This window comes from Hippopotamus amphibius, chromosome 9, assembly GCF_030028045.1.
Source record: "Hippopotamus amphibius kiboko isolate mHipAmp2 chromosome 9, mHipAmp2.hap2, whole genome shotgun sequence".
NCBI classification, from domain to species: Eukaryota; Metazoa; Chordata; class Mammalia; order Artiodactyla; family Hippopotamidae; genus Hippopotamus; species Hippopotamus amphibius.
In genome coordinates, this window is record NC_080194.1 from 44,277,161 (window position 1) to 44,302,544 (window position 25,384).

A 25,384-nucleotide genomic window follows, 5' to 3' on the forward strand; every position below is an offset into this window, starting at 1 on the left:
CCTCCAAACTTAAAATTTTATTGTGTCTTATTATACTTTACAAAAGACTCCCAGGTCTTGTGAATTAGTCCAGAGTGAAGTCCAAAGTCCTTAAAGAATATACACTTTTACACAGGTGTGTTAATATGGGTCCTCCAAGAAGCAAAGCCAAGCAAGGACTAAGCATCCAAGATTTTATAAAAATGGGAAGGGAGATTTTGATTGAACCATAAATCCTCCATTCAAGTCTGACTCTGAGTAAGCAGAAGGAAAAGCGGGGTTGCATGGAAGTGTCCCAGACCATGACATAGTCTAAGGAAGGTTAGCTTATCCTGAAGCCAAAGTTGGCTGTCAGAGGTCAGAGGAATCCCTTGTTTCTCAGGAATGCACCTGCCTTAGTCTCCCTGCTGTGCCTAGTCCTCAGCTGAGAGCAGCTCATGGAAGGTGATGTCTCAGCGCAAACTGGAGCTGGACTCTAGAGAGCAGCATCTGGGGCCTTTGATCTGTTATACTCCTATAGCTGGAGGACTGCAAGGCAACTTTTTATGGTTGCATAAGATGCTCTTCTCTCTGTCCCCAGTGCCTCCTTTCCAACATCTTTTTGGCCAATTCCTCTTGATTTTTTATAACATGTCTCAAATCTTCTCTGTGAAGTCCTCCTTGAACTCCCCAGTCACAATGCTCATACAGTGTCTTCCATCCAGCATCTCCTAGCAGCCATCTCACTCTTTATAACTGTCTGTTTAGATGCCTGTCCCCTCTCCAGACAGGGCTCTTCTAAAGTGGGAATCATTTCTGTATCCTCAGCACTTACACATCAGTAAATGTTGGGGCAGGAGTGAGAGGGCGTGTAGATAGGACAGATAGGTGAATGAGTTGATACCATGTCATCAGGGTCCTGCTCTCCCTTAAGCAGTTCTGACAAGGTAAGGTGAACGAAATTTTTCCTTATGCATTATCTCATATTCATCTCTGTCCCTCTCATTGACACTGCTACCACCCTGGTCCAGGCCCTCTTCTGTCATCTAACATCTGGGCTACAGCAGCAGCCCGCTACCTGACATTTTGCCAGAGATCTCCTCCAGTTCATTCTCTACACAGCATCAAAATGATGTTTTGACATGGAGGGGAGGGCTAAATCGGGAGCTTGAGATGAACATACACACACTACTATATAAAAGATAGATAAACAAGGAGCTACTGTGTAGCACAGGGAAATCTACTCAATGTTCTATGATAACCTATTTGAGAAAAGAATCTAAAATAGAATGAGTATATGTACATGTATGACTGAATCACTTTGCTGTACACCCGAAACTAACACAACATTGTAAATCAACTCTTCTCCAATAAAATTAACATATTTTTAAAAATTATGTTTCGAAAACAAAATATCCTTCAATAGCTCTCTGTTGAAAAGAGAGAAGACCAAACTGTTTGGTGTGAGCTTTATGACCCCTTATAATCTGGCCCCAGCGACCTTTCCAGCCCCTCTCACTGCGTCCTGTGTCACACCCTGAGCTTCCAGCACAGTGTCGCTCCTGGTGTCCCCCCTGCACTTGGCTGTTCCAGGCCCCTCTTTCCTCCCTTCTGCCTAGCAAGGCACCAACCCATCTTTTAAGATTCTCTTCAAAGTCATCTCCTCTGTAAAGGCTTTCTAACCTTCTCGCCAAGGAGAGTTGACCAGTCCCTCCTTTGTGCCTCTGTTTTACTCCTTATACTTTTAGTCTGTGACCCATAACACTCCATTTTTTCTCCTGCTCACTGTGATTGCCTTGAGGGTCAGGTCAGTGTTTTATTTGTTTCTGAGTCTATGGGGCTTAGCATAGAGCCGGCAAAGAGTTTTTAGGTACTTGATAAATGCTCACAGTGATTGCAGGCATGCATGAACGAATGCGGGCTTAAAGGACAGGTTAATTCAGAATATTTGCATTTTAATTGGGATGTTTATTTTTGTTTGTTGTTTGGTTTGCTCATTTGCCCAACCCCTTTTTTATATTTGGAGAATTCTCTGCATTATGAATCTTGGAGGAGGAGCAGATCTTATCTCCCACTATAAGTGATGAATGTCAAATATTTGCTTTCCCAGCTCCCCCTTACCTACATATGATCCAGACTCAATCAGGGATATTCTCCCAAAACTTAGAGTAAGAAAGACATTTGTGTTGCAAGGAAGTGGGGACAATGGAGAATTCATTTTGGTGGGGGGTGAGCGGCAGTAGTAACATCTAGGTTTGGGAGCAGCAAGGCCAGAAGTCAGTAGTGGCCTGAGTCCAGTGTTCAGGGCAGGGGTTGGGGTGGCAGTGGTGTTCTTATTGAATTGCTTCGGCAGCATGATTTGGGCTGAGGTTGTACCTACCTTGGCTGCCTTTGTTTCTGCCAATGTTTTAATAGCTTAATTGAGATATAAGCCACATACTACACAATCCACCCGTTTAAACTCTACAGTTCACTTTTTAGTATATGCATAGGTGTGTGCAATCATCACCACAGTCAATTTTAGAATATTTCTATCTTCTCAAAAAGAAACCCTATTCCATTTAACTATCACTCCCCTACCCCTTGTCCCTCCCCAGTTCACAGCAACCCCTAATCTACTTGCTGTCTCTAGATTTCCCTATTCTGGACTTTCATACGAATCATATAGTATGTGGTCATTTGTGACTGGCTTACTTCACTTAGCATAATATTTTCAAGGTTCATCCATGTTGTAGCATGTATCAGTACTTCATTCCATTTTACAGTTGAATAATTTTCCACTGTATACCAGATGTTGTTTATCCATTTGTCTGTTAATGGAATTTGGGTCTGTTAAAAAGAAATAAGCCCAAAATGGAGTCACTTCTGCTAAACCTCACCAAGACTTAATACCTAACCTAAATGCAGTTTCAGCCACTCCCAGGAGTGGAATTGTAAATCGATCAGTCTGGAATTTCCTGTCAGCATTAGTGAGGTAATAAGCGTGATAAGATACCCCCTTTGCTGCTCACTTAGGGAAGGTGACCTAGCCTAAAACAATTCTTTCTTTTCTTTTGCAAGTAACTTCCTTATCCTGCCCTGTTTTCTGCCCATAAAAACCTTCTATTTTGTTCAACTCCCTGGAGTACATCCCATCAGTAAATACACTATTTACTAGGTGGGATGCTGCTGGATTCATGAATCATTGAATAAAGCCAATTCAAGCTTCAAATTTACTCTGTTGAATTTTATTTCTTAAAGACCTTTTCAATAGTTTGGCCATAATGAATAATGCTGCTATAGACATTTGTATACAGGTGTCTGTGTGAATATATGCTTTCATTTTTCTGCCCATTTTTTTTTTCTGCCCATTTTTTGAGCCTAATTCTCCAAGCTTTCTGGTGACTCCATGAGCTACAGAAGATTACCTTAATAAATTTATTTCTTATTCTAATCAGCCAGAGTTGATTTCTGCTCTTTAAGTGACATCTTTACTCTTTTCCCTTGGGGCCCAATGCTTAGCCCCAGGACAAAAGGGCTATAATTGGCTAAGATGACACACTTCCCAACTAACTTTCAAAGTCTTGAGTTTAGCTTTCTCTGTACTTTGATGTGCAGAATAAGGTCCACAGAGGGAAAGTGACTTGCCCAAGGTTACACAGTCAGTCATTGGTATAGCTCGGACTAGAATATAGGACACTGTATCCCAATTTAATGTTCTTTCCACTACACTGTGCTGCCCTTCAGCAACTCAACACATGTTGTCAAGCTCTGTGGCCATAAAATATATGGAAGGAGCAAAAGATATAGAGTCCAAAGACATGATTCCTATCCCTGGCTTTGCCACTTCCTAGTTTTGTGACTTTGGACAAGTTACGTTTCTCTGGGCCTCAGCTATCTTATCCATAAAAGCTGGGGACTCGGGGGCAGGGGTTGGGTTAGAGGATGCAATCTCAAATGCCTACAGCCTCCTGTGGGTGTTACTGTTTCACTTATTCAATTATATTTTATACACTTATAATTTATTCCCTTAATTGCAGTTTATAGCAGAAACATTTATTTGCATTCGAAAGAATAAAGTCTGTTGAAATTTCAGTCCTTTCTTCCACAGTTGCTTTTTCATCTCACATCTTTTTCTGTATTCTTTTTGGTTCTTTTTGTGCTTTATTTTTGTATTATTTCAACACGGACACACTGCTTACTTCACTTTCACAAAGAAATGGGTTCTTCCCTTCCCCCCTTTTTTGGAACGTGTGGGCCTCTTAATCTATCTCTTATTTTCTTCCTTTTGTTGGAGACATTGGTTAAGAAAGATTTCACGTATAAGAAAAAGATTTAAGAAAAATGACAGTACAAGTACTTTGGTCAATGGCAAAAGACATCTGGCCTAAGTGTTAAGACCATAGGGAGTGGCAGGGACTACCTACGGGAGAGCACAGCCTGGACCAAAGATGGCAGCCAGATGTCTGGATTAATAATTAAAGCCTGAAATCCTATTTTAATATAAAATCCTCTATTCTTTCAATTCGGGCAATTAATTCAATTAAAGTTTGGCCCACAGAGCATTTTCTAATTAGTTGCTGAGGTCTTATCCTCATTGTTATTCTTCCTGTGAGAAGGAGCACCAGCAGCTCCTGGTGGGAGATGACAAAGGAAGAGCTGACGCTGCCATCTGCTGCTCAGGGATGGTATGTACCTGCCAGTCCTTTATTAGGGTTTGGAGATCTTTATTAGGGTCTGCAGAACTGATCAGATCTGGAAGGCCTTCTCATGGGCCCTTCGTTTCATGGATTGGATGTCTGAGGCACTTGGAGGGCCTTCATTTCAATACTTGGAAGCCATCTAGCCAGCCCCTGGGTAAAACCTACATGCAGAATCTGTCCACTGGTAAGCATCAGGGATGTGCCGACACAGAGCCCAAAGTGTAGAAGATGCAGGGAGAGGAGAAAGGATTGGAACAGGAGACACCAAAGGAAGTTGGAAGCTCCAGAAATGGGCACGGGTTAAGGAAAGAAAATGGGGAGAAAAAGTGGATTTGAGAAACAGTACAAACAAAAAACCAGACCTGGAGAGACATGGGATCCAGAGAATGAAGGGGTGGGACTACCAATGCTTGCCAGTGACTTGTACTTTGTGCTACCAAATTAATCTTCATAAAACTTCAGTTTGATCATTCATTAACTTTAGCTGATTTTGGCTTTCATACTGCAAGGCAATCTGTCATCAGGTGGACAACAAATACCCCTCCCCTCCCCCAGTCAATCTCCCCAACTAGTCTATCATGAATCCTAAATTTGGTGGGGGTCAAGAAGTCCCACCGTGAGTCCCAAGTTCAGTCATTTTCTGGCTGTGTGATCTTGGAGAAAGACACTAAACATCTGGGAGTTACGTTTTCTTGTCTTTCGTTTACTCATCTGAACAATGGCTCCCTCTATTAGGCAGTTATGCCGAGCCCAGTGGCACATGAGCTAATGTCTGACATTTATTGTCTTATCGAATCTTTGCAACTGCAGGGAATGGGCACTGTCATTACCCTCTTTGTTCAGATGAGGACACTGAAGCTCAGAAAGAGATGGAGTAGCTTGCCCATAGTTACGTTGCTAGTAAATGGCAGAGCTAGAATTTGTTTGCTTATTTATTTATTTTTAATTTTTTTTTTGGCTGCGTTGGGCCTTTGTTGTGACTTTTCCTAGTTGCGGCGAGGGGGCCACTCTTCGTTGAGGTGAGTGGGCTTCTCAGTGTGGTGGCTTCTCTTGTTGTAGAGCATGGGCTCTAGGCGTGGGCTTCAGTGGTTGCAGCACATGGGCTCAGTAGTTGTGGCTCACGGGCTTAGTTGCTCCGCGGCATGTAGGATCTTCCCGGACCAGGGCTTGAACCTGTGTCCCCTGCATTGGCAGGCGGATTCTTAACCACTGCGCCACCAGGGAAGTCCCCAGAGCTAGAAATGAAACCCAGCCTGCTTAGCTCACTTTATTGCACTGGATCTCTGTATCGTTAGCTTTTGCTATAAAATGACTCACCCTGAAACATAGTGGCTTGAAGCAACGATCCCTTTATTTAGCTCCCATTCTATAGGTCACTTGGTCTTGGTCAGCTCAGCAGATCTGTGCTGGGCTCCCCCATGAGTCTGTAGTCAATGGGCAAGTTGGGTGGTGACCTCACTCACATATTTGGGGCAACTTTGTTCTCCTCCAAGGTGGCCTCTTGTCCTCCAGCAGCCTAGCCTAGGCTCATTCACATGGTGGTCTCTGGACTCCAAGTGCGACAAGAGAAGGAAAGCCCCTGTACTTGAGCATGTATCTAGTCAAAGTGAATCACAAAGCCAAACCAGTCAGTGTACAAGGGCACTTTCAAAAGCTGTAGATAGAGGGAAGGGCCATTTTTACAATCTGCCATAGCTGCTAAACTATAATCTCTGACTATGTGACAGAGTTGATCAAAGGAGATAAAGATGTGAACAAGCTTTGTAAACTTTTATAAAGTACTGTCTGGATGAGAGTTACTGTTTATTAGATTATATTCCACTAGCATCTCAGACTCAATATGTCTGATTATTATCTCCATTTTACAGACGAGGAAATGAAAGTCCAGAGAGGGCACAGCATATGTAAAGACTTGTAAGTGAGAAATAGCATAGTATATGCAAGGACTTATGAGCAATCTCTGGTGCTGAAGTGAAGGTAAGAAGCAATGAGGGGTGAGAGGTAAGGTTGACGGTGTAAGAAACTTAAACTTGATCTTAGAAGCTCTGGGACCTACCTAAGAGAAATGAAAACATATGTTCATGTGAAAACTTACATGAAAACTTTTTAGCAGGAGTTTTAGCACCAAAACTGGAAACAATCCCAATGTCTCTCAGCTGGTGAATAAATAAAAAAAATATGGTACATCCATGAAATACTACTGAGCAGCAAAAAATAAAGAACTACTAATATTTACGCTACTATGAAAGAATCTCAAAAACATCGTTCTACATGAAAGAAGCTATATTAGTTTGCTAGGGCTGCATAGGAAAGTACCACAGACTGGGTGGCTTAAACAATAGAAATTTATTTTTTCACAATTCTAGAGGCTAGAAGTCTGATATCAAGGTGTTATCAGGGTTGACTTCTTCTGAGGGCTCTCTCCTTGGCTTATAGATGGCTATCTTCTCCCTGTGTCTTCACATGGTCTTCCATCTACAGTGTACATGTGTCCTAATTTCCTCTTCTTATATGGACACCAGTCATATTGGATTAGGGCCCACCCCAATGACCTCATTTTAACTTAATTATCTCTTTAAAGACTCTATCTCCAAATACAGTCACATTCTGAGGTATTGGGGGTTAGAATTTCAACATATGAATTTGGGGTGGGGACACAATTCAACCCACAACAGAATTCTTACCCAGAAAACTGCATATTTTATGGTCCCATTTATATGAAATTTCTAGAAGACACAAAATTATGGAGACAGAAAACAGATCAGTGGTTGCCCGGTGTTGGGGGTGGGAATAGGGATTGATTATGTAAGCAGGGAATGAGGACACAAGGGAACTTTTGGGGGGCAGTGGAAGTCTTCTAAAATAGGATTGTGGTTTTTAAGCAGGGAGTAACATCATCAGTTCTGTGTTTTAGAAATGTCATCCTGGAACTGGTGTTAAAAATGGACCAGGCTTGGGGAGGGGGGTTGCGGAGGGAGGGCAGGTTGGAATAGAGATCAGGCTAGAGAAGACGTGGATGAGCATGAATTTCCTTTATAAGCTGAAAAACAAGTTAAAAAAAAACACAAAAACAAAAAAGACTGATGATAAGGAGGGTCTGAAATAGGGCAAGTCCAGGGAGATCAGAAGGGTGATGGAGGCATTTCCTTGTCAGACAGAGAAAGGAGAAATGAAGAGAATTAGTTTTGGGGGAGTTTACAATCTGATTTTGTCTCTTACTCTATGGAGTCTTGGAAGAAAATATTGAAAGGTAAGATACTTCAAATTAGTCAACCCAAAATGTATGGAGTGTTTACTAGATAAAAATCCTGTCTATGAGGATTGTACATATAGGAATGCATGGAGCCTCCCTTCGGGGTCTCTTTGCAGCTGTCAAGCCTGTTTAGGATTTGGGCTTGGTCCTGACTTTTGTTCCTAAAAAGATCGGTCACCCCTTGGAACTTCCCTAGTGGCACAGTGGTTAAGAATCCGCCTGCTAATGCAGGAGACACGGACTCAAGCCCTGGTCTAGGAAGGTCCCACATGCCTCAGGACAGCTAGACCTGTGAGCCACAACTACTGAGCCTGAGCTCTAGAGACCACGAGTCACAACAACTGAGCTCATGTGCTGCAACTACTGAAGCCTGTGCACCTAGAGCCCATGCCCTACAACAAGAGAAGCCACCACACTGAGAAGCTGGTGCATCACAACGAAAGAGTAGCCTCCACTCACCACAACTTGAGAAAGTCTGCATGCAGCAATGAATACCCAATGCAGCGAAAAAAAAAAAATGTCACCCCTCTCCCCCTATTTCCAATCACTGAGCCTTTGAAGGCAGCTGAATTTCCCCAGTTAACTTATCAGTAATGCTCCTGATAACAGACTATGTACCAATTTCAGTGGTGGAAGGAAAGGAAAGACAACACCTTTCACAAACAATGTTCTGTAAATCAACAGAAGGGATTATAGAGCAGAACAATATTTAATTCCATTCCATTCATCCATCCATCCACTCATTATGCCATTCAGTTATCAGTCAGCAAATATTTGCAATGGGCCTACGCCATGCCAGCTATGACAACGCTGAGTGCTGGGAATCCAGGGATGAAGACACTTTTGAAAAATTCCCATTCCGTGGGAATTGAGGATCTACCACACTCTCTCTACCTGCAGATCCAGACCTGCAGTTTCTGAGGCATCCCTGACTGAGGGCCTTCTCCATAGAAAAGACCCCAGAATGCCTATCATACTTCCTTCTCAGACAAACAACCACTACCACCTCCTACCCCTGTTGCTTAGGCAAACCTGTTGTGAAATTCATGACCACTTTCACTCCCACCCGCCTCTCTGTTTCACAGAGTTAATTGCCAGAGTTGTCTCTACCCTCTATTTTCAGTTCCTTTTCTCAGTCTTCCTCACTCCTTAACTAACTGCAGTCTGGCTTTTGTGCCTCTCACTCCTCTGGCCAGTGTCACCAGAGGCCCCCTAACTGCCAAATCTAATGCATTCCTCTCAACCCCTACCCAGTGCTACTTTGGGGAGCAGTTGACACTGTCAAAAATTCCTCCTTAAAAAAAAAAAAGAATTCCTCCTTCAAGCTCATGTCTCCTCTTGGTTCCACTTTCAACCCTCTAAGTGCTCCTCCTTCTCCCTCTCAGTTCTCTTTTTAGGCCTTTTCTCCTTTGCGTGTCCCTTGACTGCTGCTGTTCCCTGGGGTCCTGCCTTAGGTTCCATCCCTGGTTCATCTAATCCCCTCCAGTGGCTTTAGTTCTCATCTACACGTATGGCTCCGCAAACTAATTATGCATCTGGGCACAGACATACCCCACAGTCTACTAGATATCTTCGATGGGTACACACTGTTTGTTTCCTCTCTTGTAACATGATCTTGTAACTCTCTGTTAACTTATCTGTTTCCATCCAGGGCCACATGTCTCTTGTATTCTACCGTATCTCACAGACATGGTCAGCTCATAGAAGGAACTCAGTCAACAGTTGGAGAATGAATGAAGGAGCAATTATCCCAGAGGAATCGTTCCACTGGCTGCTCAGTATCCTGAAAAAAAAAATATTGCTAATCTGAGATTTAAAAGAAACAAAAGCCTGAGATAAGCTGAGCACATCAGGTTTAACAATTTAGGAATCACAAAATGGGGAATTGTTGAGAAAATCTGCAGTGACGGGGCAAAAACTGGAGGCAGTGGGAGAGATGAACCATGGCAACCTATGTCTGTGTTTAAACTGAAATTATGAGGAAGTAGAAACTGCGGTTAAGCCAAAGAAGAAAACCGAATATTCATAGAGAGAGAAGCAGTGATGCCAGGAGACAGACTGAGAAAAGAGAGCAGCCCACTCCATCAGGACTGTGTCTGGAATGGTCTCTGCTCCTTCTTCACTGGAAACTAAAGCTGAGCCCACATAGCATTTCCTCAGGAAGTCTTCCCACCCAGCAGGGTTTGGGAACCAGAGAGCAATGGTCTCTAAGAGAAGGATCATATGCTTCTTTATAGCCCTGAAAGCCAACACCCTCCTCCCAATTTTAATAATTCAGAAATGATATTCTTGAGACAAAACTTCTCATAGCCAATTTCCAGTCATCTTAACTTTCACCTTCAGCACCAGTCCCCCACCAGAACCCTTCCAGCCCCCAAGGAGATGGACAAAGGAAAACAATATACAAAGCAACTGCAAGATGGGGTGGGGGTGGGGTCCTCCTGCTCTTTTTTCTGAATGTCCGAGGTGACAAAGATGGTACTGTGAACCTCTGGTGACTGAGCTGAGGGATAGTGGGCTGGGGTGTGAGTGTGTGCTGGGGGTGTGGGGGCGTGGCAGTGGGTGTGAAACAAGCAACAGTGTCTGATTGTCCTCTTGGCTCATCTACCTTGTTTTGATAACTGAGAGGTTTTACATTGATTTTTACAGAACTGATAAAGTGTTTTCAACAGCACCTGGATCCTTATCTTGCCCTCCCCCGGGCTCCTCCCTCCCAGCTATCAGGAAGATTGATGTGTCCTGGCCTTGGTGGCTGCATATTCCACAAGACAGTCTGTACAAGGTACATGTGTTCTTATAAAATAGCCTTTTTTTTTAAAGAGGAAATACAGGGATGTTGTATATTGTTAAAAACTATAAAAATGGCAGCACCCTGATATCATTTCTTTTATAGTTTGCCTGGAGTGAGAGGAGGGATCACACGGTATCTAGTCCTGGATACCCAAATCCACCTTTCCCCACATTTCTTCTGATCCTCAGGCTGGGTTAGTTGTTTCCTCTGTGTTCACAGGGCACCCTGTGCATCCCTTGCACTGTACTGCTGTTTATTCACCACCACCACCACCAACTCTAAAATCCCAGGAATGAAGACCATGCTGTGTTCCCATTAATCACATAGAGTCTGATAGGAGGCCTTTAGTAATGTTTGATGAATGAATGTATGGACAATCTGATGCTAAATACCTTGGTGTTGATAAGTCCCGGGCCTCTGGGACTCTGGAATGGCCCTCGGACAGTTATGTGGCCTCTGCCAGTCGTAATTCTTAATCTTGTACTCCTTTGTTCCAACCTGTTACTCTGACTGGAATGCTATCCTCCAGAGATCTATGGCAACCCTGAAGCCCAACCAGCTCGTGGGGCTCCTGAGTTGCTCTTACAGGCCCTCTTCCCCTACCTGTAGTCTGGGGATCCTGCCCACATATAGGTTGACGGCTCCTCATTCTCTCCCAATATTGAGCCCTGTCTAGATTTCCTGTCCCATGCCCTGTCAGAATCATTAGACCCTCCGATGCCAATCATTTCTGGGGTGAAGTGGGATGAAGAGGAGGGTCAGTCTTCTATTTCTAACATCAACCTTAGGTTCTGTTTTGAGACATGGAACCTTGATGCTATGGCTCCCACTACTGGTATCACCTGACACCGCCATCCCCAGAACTGCTCTTGTTCTCAAAACTAATGTTAAGCCTCATCCTTAAGGAACGAGGAGTGAGTTGTCTTATTTCAAGAAGCAGCATTTGAGGTGAAGGAAGGAATGCTGGTACTTTTCCTTTTTGGAGATTTGCCTTTAACATTTCAAATAGGGAAAATATTACAGATGCCTGGAGTAGGAAGAGGAGTTAATTTTACGTTGCTAAACGCACTTTTTCTTCAGAATGAAAATATGTTCATTTTTTCTAACCATAAAAAATGATACTTGTAAAAATGACTCGCAAAAATTCAAAGACGCACAAGAAAAAATAAAATAAGAAAAAGAATAAAAATCAGCCAAATGCTCTCCTCTAAAGACAACCACAGTGTTTGAGCATGGGCTCTGGGCACACCTGGGCGGAAACCTGTCTCCACCACTTACTACCCAGCTGGTTTGGGCCAAGTTACATAACCTCTGTGAGCTCCAGTTTCTTCATCTGTAAAACATGGATAATAGTAGGTAAGTAATAATATTTATTTACTTTATAGAATTATTTTGAAGATTAAATGAGAATATTCAAGTAAAAGGCCTAGTGTGGTGCCTGTACACTTTCCACACTCAAAGAATAAGTAAGAGGGAGCACTGTCTCAGCTCTCCATGTTTCTTTCTTCTTCTTCCTCTTTTTTTAATTTATTTTATTTGTTATTTTATTTATTTGTTGCACCAGATCTTACTTGCGACCAGTGGGCTCCTTAGTTGTGATTTGCTGGCTCCTTCGTTGTGGCACATGGGCTCCTTAGTTGCAGTTCACTGGCTACTTATTTGTGGCATGCATGTGGGATTTAGTTGCCCAACCAGGGATCGAATCTGGGTCCCCTGCATTGGGAGCACAGAGTCTTACCCACTGCGCCCCCCGGTAAGTCCCTCCTTGTTTCTTAATCCAGTGTTTTTCCCCCTCAAATCTCCCTTCCTTCAGTGTAATTGAACTTAAGTCAATAAACATCACTGAGAACTTATTAGATGCTAGTGAGATTGTTATTATTTTAGAAAGAGGCCAGTTCTAAAATTCTACTTAGTTATTAGTTTAAGAAAGCCTTTTCTTGGAACCTATAAGAAATCACTTCCCATTTATTCTTCCTATTAACAACATAAAACTGATTTCAAATCTGGGTTCTTTTTTGGTGAAAGGATAATAGATTTTAATAGCATTGTTGGAGGATTAAATGAGTCATTTTCTGCAAGGTCCCCACAACATGGTAGGTGCTCAATAAATGGTAGTTATTAACAATCCAGTGAGGCACATGAGCTGAAGGAGTTTCACACCTATGATTTATGGGCAGGAAAGTGCAGAGCGGTCCTTTGTTTTCTGATTTAGCTTTGACCCTGGAATTAAGCTTTCCGGCATTATTTAGGAAAACACTAATCTCCTGGCCACAGTCCTAGGCTGGTACACTGACATTTGTTAACTGTGGTTTCCTCCATAAACCTAATCAAATGTTCATTCCCCCACCCCACCACCTTTCCTTCCTCCACCTTTTCCCCCCTGTACCCACAAAAACTGCCTTGAAAACTTCTAAGATTAACTCCTGTTTACCTGGACTCTGTATTCCCACATCCTATAGATACTCAACATATATAATTTGTTACTTGGCTTCCAACTGAAAGCAATTCTCACTTGACTGATGTGCACAGGGATTCCAAAATTCTGCAATAAAGTGTGTTAGAGTTCACAGTACTTATTATTTTCCTATATGCAGTTGTAAACTAATAACGAGGCAGCAAAATACAAAATTTAAGATCATGGATGTTGGAGCAAGACTGGGTTATAACTCTGGCTTTGCCACTTTGTGATCTTGGGTGAATTACTTAACCTCTCTGTGCCAATGTTTACTTATCTGGAAAAAGGGGGTAATAACACATCTTACTTTCTAAGATTCTTATGGAGATTAGATGGGTTACTATTTGTAAAGCACTTGGAACAGAGTCTGACATATAGTTAGTTGTATGCAAGTGTCAGTTATATAATAATAGTTACCATTTTTAGAGCACTTAGCTATCTGCCAGGCACAGAACATGTTTCCTTCAATCCCCTCAATCACGCAAGTTCGATTATATTTATAGTAGTGTGTTAGAGCTGGCCTGTACTTACTTATGAGAGCTGAACTCTAAGATGGCGGAGTAGGAGGACGTGCGCTCACTCCCTCTTGCAAGAGCACGGGAATTACAACTAACTGCTGAACAACCATTGACAGAAAGACACTGGAGCTCACCAAAAAAAACCACCCCACATCCAGAGACAAAGGAGAAGCCGCAACTGAGACGGTAGGAGGGGTGCAATCGCGTTAAAATCAAATCGCATAAATGCTGGGTGGGTGACTCACAAGCTGGAGAACAGCTATACCGCAGAAGTCCTGAGGGTTTTGAGCCCCATGCCAGGCTTCCTAAACTGGCGGTCCAGCAACGGGAGGAGGAATCCCCAGAGAATCAAACTTTGAAAGCCAGTGGGATTTAATTGCAGGACCTCCACAGGACTGGGGGAAATGGAGACTCCACTCTTGGAGGGCACACAAAAAAGTGTGCTCACCAGGACCAGGGGGAAGGAGTAGTGACCCCATAGGAGACTGAACCAGACCTACCTGCTGGTGGTGGACAGTTGCCTGCAGAGGTGGGGGGCAGCTGTGGCTCACTGAGGAGACAGGGGCACTGGCAGCAGGGGTTCTGAGAAGTGCTCATTGGCATGAGCCCTTCCAGAGTCCACCATTAGCTCCACCAAAGAGCCTGTAAGCTCCAGGGCTGCCTCGCCTCAGGCCAAACGACCACCAGGGTGGGAACACAGCCCCACCCATTAGCAGACAAGCAGATTAAAGTGTCACTGAGCTCCACCCACCCAGCCCAACCCACCATCAGTCCCTCCCATCAGAAAGCCCCCACTAGCCTCCTAGACAGCTTCCTCCACAAGAGGGCAAACAGCAGAATCAAACAGTATCAGCAGTATTTCATCTTGTGGAACTGAAAATCACAGCCACAGAAAGACAGAGAAAATGAAAAGGCAAAAGACTTTGTACCAGATGAAGGGACAAGATAAAACACCAGAAAAACAACCAAATGAAGAGGAGATAGGCACTCTTCTGGAAAAAGAATTCAGAATAATGATGGTGAAGATGATCCAGGACTTTGAAAAAACATTGGATTCAAAGATTGAAAAGTTGCAAGAAAAGTTTACCAAAGACCTGGAAGAATTAAAGAACAAACAAACAGATATGCAACACAATAACTGAAATGAAAAATACACTGGAAGGAACCAATAGCAGATTAACTGAGGCAGAAGGATGAATAAGTGACCTGGAAGACAGAATGGTGATAATCACGGATGAGGAAAAGAATAAAGAAAAAAGAATGAAAAGAACTGAAGACAGCCTAAGAGACCTCTGGGACAATGTTAAACGTACCAACATTCGCATTATAGGGGTCCCAGAAGGAGAAGAGAGAGAGAAAGGACCTGAGAAAATACTGGAAGAGATTATAGTTGAAAACTTCCCTAACATGGGAAAGGAAATAGCTACCCAAGTGCAGGAAGCACAGAGAGTCCCAGGCAGGATAAACCCAAGGAGAAACATGCCAAGACATATAGGAGTCAAATTGACAAAAATTAAAGACAGAGAAAAGTTATTAAAAGCAACAAGGGAAAAACGACAAACAACATACAAGGGAACTCCCATCAGGTTAACAGCTGATCTCTCAGCAGAAACTCTACAAGCCAGGAGGGAGTGGCATGGTATATTTAAAGTGATGACCGAGAAGAAACTACAACCAAGAATACTCTACCCAGCAAGGATCTCATTCAGATTCAATGGAGAAATCAAAAGCTTTACAGACAAGCAACAGCTAAGAGAATTCAGCAGCACCAAACCAGCCCTACAACAAATGCTAAAGGAACTTCTCTAAGTGGGAAACATAAGAGAAGAAAAGGACCTACAAAAACAAACCCAAAACAATTAAGAAAATGGTAATAGGAACATACATATCAATAATTACCTTGAATGTAAATGGACTAAATGCCACAACCAAAAGACACAGACTGGCTGAATGGATCCAAAAACAAGACCCATATATATACTGTCTACAAGAGACCCACCTCAGACCTAGGGACACATACAGACTGAAAGTGAGGGGATGGAAAAAGATATTCCATGCAAATGGAAATCAAAAGAAAGCTGGAGTAGCAATACTCGTATCAGATAAAATAGACTTTAAAATAACAAATGTTACAAGAGACAAGAAAGGACACTACACAAAGATTGAGGGATCAATCCAAGAAGAAGAGAGCTGAACACTAAAGTTTCAAAAAGTTTACAAGTCAGTTGTTAAACAGAGCTGTTACTAAAAATTAAATTACATGAATTACTATAAAATTATATTAAAAACAAAGATAATATTCCAATCTTATTTCTCAATTATATTACTACATTTTACTATCATCTATGCTCTTGAGGTTATTCGTTGATTGTATCTGTACAGTGGAAATAATGGTGTGATAGTGTGTGTTTCTTCCTAACTCTGCATTCTGTGACATCACTATCTGAAGCTTGGAATCTGCTATGTTGGGAATATTTACACAACAGAAGATGGCAACCACTACAAATCAGGGCTTTTTTTATTTGGTAAATTGGCTGTTAAACATTTATCAGAACATATCATTGTCCCTCCTTTAAGATGCTGCAACTGAGGCCTAGTGAGGTTAAATGATTTGCTCAAGGCTACACAACTAGGAAGTGGTAAAGCTGGGATTCAAGCCTAGATTTTTGTTTGTTTGCTTTGCTTTCTTTTTAAAAGAAAAATATATTTCCAAAGCCTGCATGCTTTCCAGTCAGCTGCCCTCCTCTGAGGTAGGAATGTTCAGGCTGGGTAGGCCTCGCCATAAGCAGAAGAGATTTCCCTTCCCCCTCCAGCCCCCTGCCCTTAATGTACAAGCCCAACTCCCAAGCTGCCCCCTTCTGGGCATAGTAGTGATCATTCCTTTCTAGTCTCATTATTCCAACCCAGTCTTGGAGATGCCTATGATCATTTATCTAAACTTGATAATTCCATTACTGTCTTGCCTGGGGTCCATTTGTCCATTGTCCCTTCTTCCCAGAATCTCTCTTCTTTTTTCCAAGGTTAAGACTAAACCCATCCTTTCCAACATCCATCCGTACCTGTACCTGTTTTCTGTTTTCCTGATTTGAGAAGACCTGGCACAGTAAAGATTTCCTGAGTAATCATTTAAACTTTTTATAGATGTAAACATACATATAGAAAACCATATATATCAAAAGTGTACAGCTCAATTTTTAACAAACTTGACACACCCATGAGACTAGCACCCAGATCCAGAACCAGAAGACTACATTATTCTCAGACACCTCCTCCTACTCCCTTTCAGTTTCTATCATCCCAAAGACAACTACTAATCTGGCTTCTAAAATTTATGCAACATAGAACAGGGAGATCAACTCTGATGCTTGGTGATGACCTAGAGGGGTGAGATAGGGAGGATGGGAGGAGGGCTCAAGAGGGAGGGGATATGGGGATATATGTATAAATACAGCTGATTCACTTTCTTGTACAGCGGAAGCTGACACAACTTTGTAAAGCAATTGTACTTCAATAAAGATCTGAAGAAAATAAATAAATAAAAAGTTATGGAACTCTTTATTTACTTATTTATTTACTTATTTATTTATTTATGTTGGCTGCGTTGGGTCTTTGTTGCTGTGTTGGGTCTTCGTTGCTGCACACTGGCTTTCTCTAGTTGTGGAGAGTGGGGGCTACTCTTCGTTGCAGTGCTTGGGCTTCTCATTGAGGTGGCCTTTCTTGCTGCAGAGCACAGGCTCTAGGTGCATGGGCTTCAGTAGTTGTGGCACTTGAGCTCAGTAGTTGTGGCACATGGGCTTAGTTGCTCTGCGGCATGTGAGATCTTCCCGGGCCAGGATTCAAACCCATGTCACCTGCATTGGCAGGCGGATTCTTAACCACTGCACCACTAGGGAAGTCCCAAACTTATGCAATTCTTTTAATATCAGCAGATCTAGGACCATGTTGGGCCAGGTAGTCTATAAGTATTATCATCTACTCCCTTTAGGCAGGGAGGTAGTATCAAGACTCTTCTTTGGTCAGTTTTGACTTCTTTCCCACTCCTGTGGAAAAATGACAAGAAACTTGAGTTCCAATTCCAATACTACTGAAACCGTGCATCTCAGATTGGGACTTGAACCCATTTGCCAGGACTCAAACCTGGCCAAAACCCTGACTGGGACTCAAACCTATGCATCCGGCACTCAAACCTGGCCAAAACCCAAGTTCTTCCAACTGAGATTGCACACTTGGTTTCAGGACTTAATGAAGCTCAGTTTCTTGATGTCTCATTGCAGAAAGAATTCAGTGAAAGACAAATTGATAGGTAAGAAGTGGATTTATTTAGAGAGAAACACACTCCAAAGAGTGTGGGCCATCTCTGAAGGTGAGAAGGCATCAGGGTATGGAGTTGTCAGTTTTTATAGAGGTGAGTAATTTCATAGGCTAATGAGTGGGAGGAGTATTCCAGCTATTTCGGGGAAGGGGTGGAGATTTCTGGGAATTGGGCCACTGCCCACTTTTTGATCCTTATGGTCAGCCTTGAAACTGTCATGGTGCCTGTAAGTTGACTTGTCCGTCATCTTGGGCCCATTTGGTTCTAATGAGTTTATGTCATGTCCTCGGGTTATGTCATTCTTTCAAAGGTTGTGCCCTGCCCCTTTTCCTCCTGTTTCGATACCACTTAACTCTGTAACCTGTAAAGTCCATGTCTCCTCTCTTGAGTCTCAGCAATCTAGTCTATAAAATATGGACAAACACAAATCCATTTGCAGGGATCCTATGAGAATCAAATGAAATTTCACTCTCAAAGCCTGGTGCAGTGTGCCTGGTAAACAGTCATGTAATAACTTCTTTTCCCCCTTACTTTAGTCATTTTATTATTTCCCAATTCCAAGTACAGATACTAATTGTTGATTTCATTGTGTGCAGGCATGGCATGAGGGATATATGTATATTATCTCATTTATCTGGCCAAATACAATTCTTTAATTTTTTTCATCTGCTCTTTCTTTCTGTCTTCATATCTCGGTAGTCAGAGGCATAACCATTAACCTAAAGATTTAGGTTCCAAATCTAGGCATTTTCCTTAATTATTGTCTTTCTTATACTCCACTCATGTAATTCATTAGCAGGTTTTGCTGACCCAAAGAAAACCCAAGATCTCAATTTCAGTTCTCAATTTCCAGTACATATGATCCTATTTTAAGTTGCTACCATTCCTCACTTAGAAATCTCCAAGAAAATGTAAGCTGCATGTGAACAGGCTCTGTGTGTTATTGATCATAGCTGTATCCCCAGGGCCCCAGCACTCAGAACAGTGCCTGGCGCTTAGTAGGCTTTTGCTAACTATATCTTGAATGAATGCATGTTGCAACAGACATTTGAAGTGGGTGCTATTACTATTTCCATCTTATAGATGGGGAAACAGGCTTGCAGTGGTTAAATAACTTACCTAAGTTGTTCACACAACAAATATCAAAACCAGGATTCAAATCCAGGGTCTAACTCTGGAGCCTGCTCAGTTATCCACCATGCTGCCCTACTGAAATACACTGACATGCTGAAGGGTTGTTTTTAGCTGATGTTAGGAGATATTTTAGTTGAAATTCCCCAATTTGAAATTTTAGTTGAAATTTCCCAATTTCTCGAGAAAGAAGTTCACGTGCCCCTTCACACAACCTTATAGGCATAGCATGATTTGGCTTCTTCGGTTGCATCTCTCCTCATTGTCCTTTTCTCCCAACATCCCAACCATAATGAAAACTATTCTCTTCCCAGCAAACTGGAAAACCTTCCCTAATTTCTCAATTCTGAGAGATTATGAGGCAGTACTTTATTCCAGCTGACAGGACTTTACTAAAATACTTGTTTATTTCTGTCTTTATTGTTCACTGCTGTGTTCCAGTGCCTAAGAAATGCCTGGAATACACTAGGTACTTAACAAATATTTGTTGAATAAACGTATGAAAGGGTAAGGATTATTTTATCAATTTGCAGGTGGGAAGCCTGTGGTTCACAGAAGTGAGGTATTTTGCCCTGCGGCAGTCACTAAGTCGCAGAGCTGGGGTTTGAAACTAGGGCTCTACAGCCAGCCGCTCGAGACCACGCCTGCGCACAAGTCCTCGCTTCCATCCGCTCTATCAGCTCCGCCTAGCTCAGCCTGCGCTGTCTCAGAGACTAGTTTGACCCTCCGGCGGCCGCCGTAGCGCGTCGCCTCTGTTGCCGTGGGAAACGACCCCGGACCTGGGAGGGAGGAAAGACGTTTCGCGCCGGCGGGAGCTGCGTTGGTGGTGGCGAGGGGAGCGCAGAGGCGGCGGGGCCCGGCGCTGTGGCACCATGGCGGACCAGTTTTATCTGGAAAATATAGACGAGTTCGTCACGGACCAGAACAAAATCGTGAGGAGCTGGGATTGGGGAATGCGGACGTGCGACTAGGGTCCTGGGCCCAGCGAGGGAGGCGGGGGCCTTGACCCCTCTGCGTGTGACGCGTAGGGACTGGCCCAGGGGAGACGGTCCCCACGCCTGCTGCCTCAGGGCGAGCGAGGACTCGCCGGGGAGGACCTCTGGCTTGCGTGCAAATCCGCGTCCCTCGGGTGGGCGTGCTGGGCGCTGTGCACAGACCAGGAGCCGCGGAGTTCAGGCGGGGAGGGAGGAGCATTGGTTGATAATGTTTCTAAGGCGTCTCTACATCTGTGTGACAAGATGGTTGTTTGACGTTTCAAGTTTACAGTTGAGGAACTTGTGTTTTGACCGGGTTAAGTGACAAGTAGTTTAACCTTCCGGCCGGCTGTTGGTTTCCTCTTTCTGGAAGTTTGGAATTGATACAGGCTTGATTAGCCTCACTGGGTTGGAGTAAAGATCAAGTGAGGTGATGGATATGAGAGCGTTCGCCAGTCGTGATGATTGAGTGCCTGCTGTGAGCTTTGGATACACATTATTGCGTTTAATCTTTACAATGACGCACCTAGAGGTCGGCGGAAGTCTCCCTAGAAAGGGCAGTCGAAGCAGAGAGACCAAATAATTTATTTGTGATTAGTAAGGGATAGTCAGTTTTCCAGCCTAGGTCTGTCTCTTGCTAGTGCTTTCCCCTACATCACACTGCCTTTACCTAACCTATGTAAGTCTTCTAAGTATTGGAAACTCACCGTTTAGAATTGGAAGACTTTGAGAGGAGGGTGCCAGGTTACAAGGAAGTGGCAAATGACAGGAGAGTTCAAGGAAGGATGGAAAGAAGATTAAAGCTTGATGCTAATAGTTCCCAATCTAACCTCTGATACAGTATTCATCCACTTCACTCATTCCCTGACCCCTGCACCACCTATGCCCTTTAATGTTTGTATGGCTGCAAGTTTCCTCAGAAGTTTCTGAGTCATACACTCCAAAGTAACCTAGTTTCTGGGTGAGGTTGAGGATAGTTTTTGGTGGTGGCCCCCCAAAAGGGCAGAATGTGAAACAAAGGGCCTTAGTAAAACAAGAAGTGTGAGAAAAATGAGACTTTTTTTCTATGTATATTTAGCCTTTTTTTTTTAGATTTTTGCATTAATCTGTGATACAAACTTCTCAGTATTTGTAAGATAAATATCTGAGTCCTATCTGCCCAGATGGATGGTTCTTGGCAAAACTGGGGTGGCATCTAATGTAATTTATAAGCCTTAATCATCTAAGAGTAAGAATCTTTAGGAGCCCTTGGGACTGACTTGCATTCTGAAGTCATCTAATAAAACCTTAAAAAAAACTCCTCCTTCTTGCAGGTGACATACAAATGGCTGAGCTATACGCTAGGCGTTCATGTTAATCAGGCCAAACAGTAAGTACAATTTATTACTAATTTTATTCATATTGGAATTTTTTGTTTTATTTTCTTTTGCTTTGCTGTTAGCTTTGCAGGTAGTCTCTAGGTTACAACCCACACCCCACCCTCCCCAGGGGGCGCAGAATGGGAAAGAATACCTTTTTTACTACCCTTTACTGCTTTTGTCTATTATTTGGGAGATAGGTGGACTTGTATACAGATGTGTGGTGATATGTTTACTGGATGTATTTGTAGTCTTGCCCTCTGGTTAACCTCACTTTGTTATTTCAAATTTATTAAATGGGTTAGGCAATTCTGTTTACATCCCAGATTTATATGTCTTCATTACATTTTCACATGTGCTCCTTAGGCCCATCTCTGGGTGTTATTGAAATACTTTCATAATGAGGTCAACAGGTGTTTGACACAGGCTGTGTAACAGTGTAAAGACAAGGGAGAAGTATTTAGGTTAAACTAAAAAGGGAGTGTTTCGGATGACACAGAGCATTGCCTTTCTTGAATTCTGCCCTTTCCTTGTTGAAACTTGTAGTCCAGCTTGAAGCCGAAATGGAGAAGGCAGGCTTTTGAATTAACTTCAGAATTTCTTCACCTGCAAATGTACAGGTTTTGTCTATGTCCAGTGGGTGGGAATTGGTGAACAGGCTGAGAGCACATATATTGAGTTGAATACTCATTTCATTTGCTTTATTCCTAAAGCTGGTCTGTTTTTTTCCCTAGTCCTTGAGTCATAGAAACACTCTGTGAGTCTTAGAAAAATTCCTTATCCTTAGAATGGGTTGATTTGGCTTGATTTGGGTTGCTGTTTGACAGATCTAGGAGTTTAATTTTGACTGTCATGTTTATGCCCCGAAGACCTGAAACTCTTGTCTCAGGGATGGGTTTGGACTGATTTTGACTATTTGAGATTGCCGTTGCTAAGACCAGTCCTGGCCCAAACCTAACCGGTTCAGGTAACTTTGGGATTGGACACCCGTAAGAGTAACTATTTGTTATGGTTATGGATGTTTAAATATGAAATGAGGTAACTATTACTATATAAGTCTATTGAGTTTAAAGGTGCATATTGAGGCCTGGAGATGAAATGAGGTTGCCTGCAGTTTTACTGTAGCTGTAATTTTTGTGGAATTAATATGCTGTCTAGACCCTGCCTGACTACTAACTTCATCCCATACCACTCTCTACCTCACTTATACTGTAGCCATATTTGCCTTTTTTTTTAAGTTTTGATTATTTTATTTTATTTTAGGCTGCATTGGGTCTTCGTTGCTGTGCACAGGCTTTCTCTAGTTGCAGTGAACGGGGGCTACTCTTCGTTGCAGTGCACGGGTGTCTCGTTGCAGTGGCTTCTCTTGTTGAGCACAGGCTCTAGGTGTGCAGGCTTCAGTAGTTGTGGCATTCGGGTTCAGTAGTTGTGGCTTGTGGGCTCTAGAGCGCAGGCTCAGTAGTTGTGGCACATGGGCTTATTTGCTCTGTGGCATGTGGGATCTTCTTGGACCAGGGATTGAACCCGTGTCTCCTTCATTGGCAGGCAGATTCTTAACCACTGCACCACTGGGGAAGTCCCGTATTTGCCTTTGTGTTCCTCAGATATGTCAAGCTCATTCTCAAGGAAGTTTGTACCATTATCTCTGCCTGGAATGCTCTTCTCAGAGCTGTTCTCATCGTTCAGGTTTCAGCTCAAATTTCACACATTACTTCATATAACAACTCTTCCCTAATGCTCTATTTCAGGCATCCCTATCCCTCTCTCTCTGTCATGTCATCCTGTTAATTTCTTTCATAATTATTTTTTTTAAAACAGCCTTATTTAGATATATTTCATATACCATACAATTCACCCATTTAAAATGTATAATTCAGTGATTTTTAACATATTTGCAGAGCTGTGCAGTCAGCACTACAGTTAATTTCAGAACATTTTCATCACGCCCTAAAAGAAACCCTGTATCCATTAACAGTCCCTCATCATCCCCCCACCCACCCCCACCCCCGCCGGCCCCAAGCGTTAGGCAACCACTCATATAGTCTCTGTCTATAGATTGGCCTATCCTGGACATTTCATATAAATGGAATCATATAATTAATCTTGTGTGTTTGGTTTTCTCCACTTAGCATAATATTTTCAAGATTTGCCCGTGCTGTAGCATGTATCAATACTTCATTCTTTTTTATGGTTGAATAATATACCATTATATGGTATATTAGTTCTCTAGGGCTGCCATAACAGAATACTAAAAAGTGGGTGGCTTAAAACAACAGAAATTTATTGTCTCAGTTCTGGAGGTTAGAAGTCCAAAATTAAGCTGTTGGCAGGGCCATGCTCCCTCTGAAACCTGTAGAGAAAAATCCTTCCTTGCTTCTTCCTAGCTTCTAGTGGTTTGCTAGAAATCTTTGGCATTCCTTGACTTGTAGTTGCATAACCCCAATATTTGCCTTCATAGTCACATGGCATTCTCCCTGTGTGTCTGTATCCTCACATAGCCATCTTATAAGAATACCAGTCAGGCTAAACTGGGAGACAGATGAGGCACCAGGCTTGGTGTCTCCTGTTTGGAAGCCTAACACTTAAAGGGCTTATCCTGGCTCCCTCCAGCCAGTGCCAGCAGGGCAGAATTCAAGGCACTAGAGCCTTAGGAATACAGACACTGGCTTTGGAGGCCATGCATCCAGAATCAGAATCCACTCATTTAGCTGAGTAACCTGCTTGGGTCACCTTTCTTAGGTTCTAAGCATCTGTCTCAATTTGAAAAATGAGAATAATAAAAACATGCAGCTCCTAAGATCAGGGTACAGATCGAATTTTATAGAAAGTACTTAATATGTGCTCAATAAAAAACAGTTGATACCATTAAAAAAAAAAAAGGATACCAGTCATAGTAGATTAGGAGCCCACCCTACTCCAGTATGACCTCATCTTAACTTATTATATCTGCAAAGACCTATTTCCAAATAAGGTCATACTCTGAGGTACTGGTGGTTAGGACTTCAACATATCTTTTTGGGGGGGGGTGGGGGGGACACAGTTCAACCCATAACATATGGATATACAGTATTTCATTTATCCATTCATCAATTGAAGGACATTTAGGTTGTTTCCACATTTGGGGTATTATGAATAATGCTTCTATGAAGATTTGTGTACAGGTTTTTGTGTGGACATGTGTTTTCAGTTCTGTTAGTATGTACCTAAGATTGGAATTTCTGGGTCATATGTAACATTTTGAGGAGTTGATGAACTGTTTTTCAAAGTGGCTACACTATTTTACAGTCCCACCAACAAGGTGTGAGGATTCTGATTTCTCAGCATTCTTGTCAACTCTTTCCATTATCTATCTTTTTTAATTTTAGCCATCCTGGTGGGTGTGAAGTGGTATCATTATGGTTTTGATTTGCATTTCTGTAATGGCTAATGACATTGATCATCTTTTCATGTGCTTATTAGCCATTTGGGTATCTTCTTTGGAGAAGTAGCTATTCAGATCCTTTGCCCATTTTTTCCATTGTGTATATCTTTTTATTATTGAGTTGTAAGAGTTCATTGTGTATTCTAGGTACAAGTCCCTGATCAGATAATGATTTCTCCCATTCTGTGGGTTGTCTTTGCACTTTCTTGATGGTGCCCTTTGAAGCCAAGAGGTCTTATTATTGGAGTCGAATTTTTTTTCCTTTTGTTGCCTGTGCTTTTTATATAGTATCTAAGAAGGCTTTGCCTAACCCAAGTAAATCATGCAGATTTACTTCTGTGTTTTCTTCTAAGATTTCTGTAGTTTTAGCTCTTAAATCAGTAATTATCACTTTAACATTTCTACATATTTTGTGCTTGTTATACTAAAAATGCTTCAGTCCTCACAATAAGAATACACTATAGTTTTCAAATTAGGTGTTGGCTCAAGCTAATTTATAAAAGAAGCCCTAAAATGTACATAGGCAATACC

The 25,384-nt window shown here is 42.4% G+C and overlaps 1 protein-coding gene across 2 annotated transcripts in view; it reads left to right on the forward strand.

The window, feature by feature from the left end:
• Window positions 1-19,848: 19,848 nt before the first annotated feature.
• Window positions 19,849-25,384, forward strand: part of POLD3 (DNA polymerase delta 3, accessory subunit) — a 44,870-nt gene continuing 39,334 nt past the window's right edge. Inside the window, exons 1-2 of one of the 2 annotated variants that reach the window (XM_057750206.1) lie at window positions 19,849-20,032; window positions 21,388-21,443. In XM_057750206.1, coding sequence (XP_057606189.1) covers window positions 19,973-20,032; window positions 21,388-21,443 — 116 coding nt within the window. In that variant the 5' untranslated portion in view covers window positions 19,849-19,972. The remainder of the gene's footprint in view (window positions 20,033-21,387; window positions 21,444-25,384) is intronic. The other variant, XM_057750208.1, reaches the window with a different exon arrangement.